We start from the raw sequence: 7,979 nt of genomic DNA, 5'->3' as shown, positions 1-7,979 counted from the left end.
TCTTTGTTATATTGAAAACAGAAATTAAAAAAAAAATTCAAATAGTAGATCTCAAGAGACAGGCTAGCATTTTGAATTTTAAAATAGCCACTGAGTTTGGGTTGCAAAATGACACAAATATAAAAGGGCCATATTTTATACTTGGCAGCTTGGTGGATATGGATTTTATTATTGATTTTATGGTGTATAAAGACAACTTAGTTTGTAATCAAAATGAACATAAACCACAACTTTTTCTGCCACTTTTCATTTCTAGCATTTTCTAACATTACATTTGCTTTAGGCTTTCAAGAAACATATTCTTCCCAACCACTTCTGAAATCCTGAGGTTTAGAGGAATAAAGAAAGATATTTTTAGCTTTTTCTTTCCCTTAAATTCAACTTGTGTAGCTGAATGTTTGTGACTTATTACAGTCTTTAACTTAAAAATCCTTCTCACAAGTACAAGCTAAATTGGAGAAAACAAACTGCCTCACCTTTTCAACAAACAGGGAGGAGCAAAAGCCAGGGGTATTTTACATTAAAACCTACCAGACTGTGACAATCCTACCAGAGAAACTTTAATGAATTTCAGAATTTCTTTTTTGGTGAACCTGAGTGCTTCTTTTACTTTTATCAGATTCCAAATGAGAGTATACATTTTTCTCTGTTTGATGTGCTGGGCAAGATCTGGTAAGAACTAATGCTTTGATTTATCTTTTAAAATTACGTATAAAATAATCAGTATGGTCTGTATTCTGGAATAAAGAATGATATGACATTATGGTATAAAAATATACTATGATATGGGTACTAATTATATCAAACATTATTATGAAGAAAGTTCGAGTGTGTGTGTGCATGTATGTGTGCTTGGTAAATTGTATGTTCTGTATTTTATTTTACTTTCTAGATAATTAGTAACTAGAAAATCTTTTACAAGGAGCTATAAATAGAGAACAAATACAAGTATTCAAGAGAAATTTAGAATAATTTAGTAATAGAGAAATTAATTCAGTATTTGGAAATCATGACTTAATAAACATCTTGTTTCAATTTCATTTGTTCAAATAACCCTACTTTTGAAGAAAATTTTTACATGGGTAAATTGTCAATTATAAAAGAAACAGTATAAACATACTCTACAACTTTTTTTTGTCCTATTACACTAAACCAAAACAAGTTTACAGTAATAAAGTAGAACTTTATTGTCCTGGTTTACTGGCTTATGGTAATAAAGTTTACTAATTTTAGTAATATCATTTACTACTTTATGTTAATAAAGTAGAACTGCTTGTTCTACTTTATGATAATAAGAAAAGTAGCAAATTTACAATTCACAATGAATAGTTTTTTGTAGAGATTTTGCAAAAGCAGGCCATTTCCTTCATTTTAAATTTCTTTTAAAAAAATTCTTGAATGCATACTTGAATAACCTTAAAATGTCAGCTAGAAATTCAAATTATTCCTTATTTCTTTTCAATTAAATTGTAATTTTCAGTTGTATATGTGAGCTAAAAGTACATTCTGGAAATATTTCAGTTTTACATTCAAATACAGAATCTAAATGGTAATAATATACAGTTTATTATTTATATTTTACTCACTTGGGATTATCTTGATAGGCATTTTGTTTTTGTAATGTATAGTAGTGGTGGCTAGTTCTGGTGGCTTGTTCTCCTAGGCCAAATCACTTAACCTCCTTGAACATCAGTTCACTCATTTTTAAATGTAAGTAAAATTTATACTACTATCTCACTGCATTGTAAAGCTCGAAAGAGATAACATAAATGAGTGATTTGGTCAATTATAAAGCAATTTTCTTCCACATGCATTTTCTCTGTATTTCTCTCAGAGTAATTTCCAGGTGTAGGGCTTCACACTGTATCTACCTGTGTACAGTTATGTTAGACCTGTATGGACTATGTATATCAGAATTCCCTGAGTTATGCATTTAAAAGTGTAGGTGTACCTACCAGATCAGAATCTCTGGGGATGGCCCAGAAAACTAACAATACATTTGAATAAACTTTCCCTGTCATTTTTTACACCCATTTTTAAACCCATGCTTGGGAATTCCTGGTCTAAATACTTATCAGTCACCTACTTTATTTTGCTTGTGTAGTCAGCTGCATTTTCAACAGCTTTCCAAACATTTGCGTAGTTGAAAAAGTTACTGATTGAATATCTTGATTTCTTGTGACATGTTAAATAAATGTATGTTTTCAAAATGTGCTTTGATTGCTTCAGAATCAGAAAATTAAACGTACTGTATCACTTTCTGTCACAAGCGTTCAGGGATTTTAAACCTCTACCTACAGTTTTGTGTCTCAACTGGCTCTATGGCCGTGCAAACCTCTGTCTTCAATTCAGTTAATTGTCTTATAGTATCAAATCGGTCAGCCGTTTGTTATCTGGAATTCTGCTGGCCCCAGCAGGTCTTCATTCTTCTTATTACACATGAATAAATAATCAAGTTAGTGAACTTCTGATAGAGTCTTATTTATGTTGCTCAACTGTTTGCATAATGACTTGTGCCATAAATAAGCCCATGCTTTTCAGAGCTCACCCACAAATGTTCTGTTGCTTCTGTGTGACCTTCCACAGGTCATTTAATTTTATCTATTTATTTAATTTATTTATTTTTGGCTGCATTGGGTCTTCGTTACTGCGCGTGGGCTTTCTCTAGCTGTGCTGAGCGGGGGCTACTCTTCACTGTGGTGCATGGGCTTCTCATTGTGGTGCCTTCTCTTATTGCGGAGCACGGGCTCTAGGCATGCGGGCTTCAGTAGTTGTGGCTTGTGGGCTCTAGAGCACAGGCTCAGTAGTTGTGGCACACGGGCTTAGTTGCTCCGCGGCATGTGCGATCTTCCCAGAGCCAGGGCTTGAACATGTGTCCCAAGCATTATCAGGCAGATTCTTAACCACTGCGCCACCAGGGAAACCCCATTTAATCCTTTTAAATTTCACTTTCTTCATACATAAAATGAGGGAAAGGATAGCAAATATAAAACAGTTCAGTTCCTACATGGAGTGATTCCTAAATAAACATAAGCAATTATTAACATTATTGATGTTATTGTTATTGCTGTTAACAAATACATTTCATTTTCAGAAATGGAGAAAGAGAAGGAAGGAGGTTTTCATGCAGGCTTTTGGGGATAAATGTGGGTTTCAGAGGATTTTCAGAGGAAGGAAGAAGGGTTAAATCTTTCCAGGATGTGTTAGGATTGGTAAATTTTTATGACTGGGTTTTGAGGCCCCTCTGTTATTCATTTGGTCAATGCTGAAAGTTACATTGACCAAATTTGACCAAAGTTGCGTTGACCAAGACTAACTTGTCTCAGCAGCTAACCGAATGTACAAATGGGTTTGAAATCAAAGAATATTAGAATAACACAAGTCATAGGGGACCATTTGTTTCAACTCCTTCCATTTAAAGAAACTGAGGCTCAGAGTGAAAGGAGAAAAAAATTTGCTCAGAGTCACAAGGGAGGTTTGAGAGAAGCTAGTCACCTGGGTCTCAGCTGTCCACGTCCAAGGTGCTGTCCACACCTCTGGACTCTGTCCATTTGATCACCTTGTCTTCCTCTTCACAGCTATTGCAACTATAATGGAAATATATTTCAGAGATAGAGCTGAACAACCTAGAATCATTATTCCTAACTTCATATGTCTTTGATATTTTAAAAAATTTTACTGCTTCTATAATTTGAAACCTAAGAAGATTTTCAGAATTCTTTCTGTGTACTGCTCTGTTGAGATTACTGCTAGAGTCATCATCTTTCTACATATTTGGCAATGAAATCCAATACTGTGCCCCTGCTACTAAATTTCTAATCACTGTAGCATTACTTAATCTAGTCCCCAGAGCCTCAATTTGTTCAATTTTCAAACAAAATCAGTGCTTATTTTTCTGTTCTAAATATCTTTATCTTTTTGCTGGTAACATTACTTGTTATCAGTTTTTAATTAACTGAAGTCTATTTAAACCATATTTCCTCATAACACTAACAAAGAGTATGTTAGATCTAGAATACTCAGAAAAGATTAAAATACAGGAGAGAGAAAACACACAGAAAAATATAGAAACACATAAAAAATTACCGTCATCACAAACTACAATTAAGGTATTGGTTTATTTCCTACCAGTTCTATTACAATAAATAGGTTTGTACGTGCACAAATGTGCATTTAGAGTGCCCTGTATATACACTATGTATTACAGCTAAAATTAGGACTATATGTGTGTATTTATGGACTATATAGATTTCTTAATTCCTGCATTATCATGGATACATCATAATTTATTTTTATAGACTTGCATTGCCATATATTTAGTTGTTTTCCTAAATAACTACTTTTTTTTTTTTGATGTTGGGGGTAGGAGTTTTTATTAATTAATTAATTTATTTTTGCTGTGTTGGGTCTTCGTTTTTGTGCGAGGGCTTTCTCTAGTTGTGGCAAGCGGGGGCCACTCTTCATCGCGATGCGTGGGCCTCTCACTATCGCGGCCTCTCTTGTTGCAGAGCACAGGCTCCAGACGCACAGGCTCAGTAGTTGTGGTTCACGGGCCTAGTTGCCCTGCGGCATGTGGGATCCTCCCAGACCAGGGCTCGAACCTGTGTCCCCTGCATTAGCAGGCAGATTCTCAACCACTGCGCCACCAGGGAAGCCCCCTAAATAACTACTTTTAAAAATTCCGTGATATACATTGGTGTTAATGGTCATGGGTATAATGGTAAAAATGATATGTCATTATTTTAATTAATTTTTATTAGATTTTAAGAAGATTGAACACATTTTCATACATTTATGAGCTGCTTGAATATTTAATTTTGTAAAATGTATGTTTATATTCTTCACTTGGTGTTCAATTGGGGTGTTCTTTTTCTTCATTAATAGCTCTTTATATATATAAATTCCTTTTCTACTTTACACTGAAAATATTTCCCTAAGTTGTTTTTTTTTTTGTCATTCGGCTAGTTTATAGTGTTTATGTTACAGAAGTTTTAAATTCATGTGCTGTGAAATCTATGGGTCATACTTTATGGTTTCTTCCTTGGTTTTTATGCTAAAAAGTCACTCCTCAATCTGAGATCATGTACATATTAACTGTATTCTTCTTCTAGTTCACATAATTTTACTTTTACATGGAATGCTTTTTATATAACTAGAATCAAATAATTATCACAGCCATTATTTATTTTAAAATAGGTATCCTTAGGTATCATGGATAATACAGTGTATTTCTGGGTGTTCCATTCTTTTTCATTAATCTATCTGTCACTTCTTTTTTTTTTTCTCTCTCTCTTTTTTTTTTATTATTATTATTATTTTTTTAACATCTTTATTGGGGTATAATTGCTTTACAGTGGTGTGTTAGTTTCTGCTTTATAACAGAGTGAATCAGTTATACATATACATATGTTCCCATATCTCTTCCCTCTTTGTCTCCCTCCCTCCCACCTCCCTATCCCACCCCTCCAGACAGCCACAAAGAACCGAGCCGGTTTCCCTGTGTATCTGTCACTTCTTGATTCAGTTTCATAGGCCTCTTTTTACTTGACTTATAATATAAATATAATTTTAATCATGCCACCTTATTATCTGTAAAGTTCATTCATTTTTCTTGTGCAATTTTCCCCTTCCCCAAGACATCTCATCAATCAAGATACAAAACATTTCTTGTGTCCAAAAAGGTAGCTTCTAGCAGTTAATCTGCTCCCTACCTCTGGCTCCGTACAACCCTGATCTGCTTTCTGACATTCTAGATTAGATATTATCCCTTTTCTAGAATTTTGTATACATGAAATTAAACAATATGTCCTTTTTCTGTTGTTATTTTATTTATTTATTTATTTAATTTATTTTTTTATTGGAGTATAGTTGTTTTACAATGTTGTGTTAGTTTCTACTGTACAGAGAAGTGGAGTTCCCTGTGCTATACAGCAGGTTCTTATTAGTTATCTATTTTATACATATTAATGTATATATGTCAATCCCAATCTCCCAATTCATCCCACCCCCCGCCTCCCGCTTTGCCCCCTTGGTGTCCATTTGTTTGTTCTCTACATCTGTGTCTCTATTTCTGCCTTGCAAACCAGTTCATTTTTCTAGGTTCCACATATATGTGTTAATACATGATATTTGTTTTTCTCTTTCTGACTTATTTCACTCTGTATGACAGTCTCTAGATTCACTTCACTCTGTATGACAGTCTCTAGATTCATCCATGTCTCTACCAATGATCCAATTTCGTTCCTTTTTATAGCTGAGTAATATTCCATTGTATATATGTACCACATCTTCTTTATCCATTCGTCTGTCGATGGGCATTTAGGTTGCTTCCATGTCCTGGCTATTGTAAACAGTGCTGCAATGAACACTGGGGTGCATGTGTCTTTTTGAATTATGGTTTTCTCTGGGTATATGCCCAGTAGTGGGATTGCTGGGTCATGTGGTAATTCTATTTTTAGTTTTTTAAGGAACCTCCATGCTGTTCTCCATAGTGGCTGTATCAATTTACATTCCCACCAACAGTGCAAGAGGGAATATGTCCTTTTTTGTTTTTGGAGTCTTTTGCTCAGGGTGATGTTTTTGAGATTCATCAAAGTTTTTGCATGTGTAATCAGCTTATTCCTTTTTATTGCTGGGTACTATTACATCATGTAGATAATCCATAATTTGTTTATCCGGATTCCTCTTGATTGACATGTAGCTTTTTTCCAATTTGGGGTTTTTATGGAAAAAAACTACTATGAACTTGTTATACACGTTGTGGAAAATGTTTTCATTTCTTATGTATAAACACCTAGAAGTGAATGTTTGGGGTCATGTAAGTGTATATTTAACATTAGAAAAAAATCTACCAACTGTTTTCCAAAGTATTGTATCATTTTGTCATTTTCCTCAGCACTGTAGGATGCTTCAAGTTGCTCTGTATCCTTCCAAATAGTTGGTTTTGTCAGTCTTTAAATTGTAGCCATTCTAGTGATTGTGTAGCAGTACGTTGTTTTGGTTTAATTTACATTTTCTTGATAACTGATGATGTTGAACATTTTTGAGCCTAGTGGCCATTAGACCATCTCTTGTGAAGTATCTTCAATTCTTTTGTCATTTTTTAAAATCACATTTTCCTATTTTACCTATTTTTTCTTTCATTGAAATCAAAACTGGGTTCTAGGAGGTCTCTTGGTGAGTCTGATGAACTGATTTTCTCTAGGTCATGCTGAGCCTTTTTCAGTTTGCACACCCTGGTATGCAGTTATTTCCTTAGTTGGTTTAACCACTACCCTCTCTCTCCCCAATTCCTCCCCCACCTGCCAGGGGAACATTGATGATTTTTAATTTGATTCATTATTTCCTATTCCATATCTGTGTTTACCTTCATAATTTAAATGTCTTTCTTCCTTCATTTTCTTACTATAAGGTGAGATTTCCAGGTTTTAGCATCTATAAAGTGAATTTTTATTCTGCAGTTGCATTTTTACTTTTCCTGAAGTGGGGTATCTTGTTATTCCATTTTATCAATTTTTTTTTGGCTGCACCACACGTGGGATTTTAGTTCCCTGACCAGGGATCAAACCTGTGACCCCTGCAGCAGAACACAGAGTCCCAACCACTGGACTGCCAGGGAGTTTCCTCGTTATTCCATTTTAAACTTAACCTATTGTTTTTCACCTCAGTAAATTTTCTCTTAGTGGCCTCCTGTTTTTGAGATGTGGTTTTTCTTGCATTCTAATGAGGGTGCTAAAGAGTTTTCTGCTATTACTTCTGGATCCTGGTAATAGGCCATAGACTTTTCTGTTGACTGTTTTAAGTGATTTCTTTCCCTTATTTTATCACAGAGATTCCATTGTTTATTCCTCATTACTCATTCCAGGACCAGGTAAAATCTGGCTTGGCTTGGAGTGGACCAGCAGTTTGGATGTATCAATTGCATTTAGACTTCTCAGAGTTCCAGCTGGTAGGAAGGTGGATAAGCACAATTCCCTACA

At 34.6% G+C, this 7,979-nt stretch overlaps 1 protein-coding gene across 1 annotated transcript in view; it reads left to right on the top strand.

Annotated features, from left to right (window-relative positions):
* Positions 1-626: 626 nt before the first annotated feature.
* LIPI (lipase I) overlaps positions 627-7,979 on the top strand; it is a 57,591-nt gene continuing 50,238 nt past the window's right edge. Inside the window, exon 1 of the mRNA XM_007454291.1 lies at positions 627-672. Coding sequence (XP_007454353.1) covers positions 627-672 — 46 coding nt within the window. The remainder of the gene's footprint in view (positions 673-7,979) is intronic.

This window comes from Lipotes vexillifer, unplaced genomic scaffold (assembly GCF_000442215.2).
Source record: "Lipotes vexillifer unplaced genomic scaffold, Lipotes_vexillifer_v1.1 scaffold729, whole genome shotgun sequence".
NCBI classification, from domain to species: Eukaryota; Metazoa; Chordata; class Mammalia; order Artiodactyla; family Lipotidae; genus Lipotes; species Lipotes vexillifer.
Note: the sequence above shows the minus strand (reverse complement) of the source record. Positions and strands in the feature narration are given on the sequence as shown.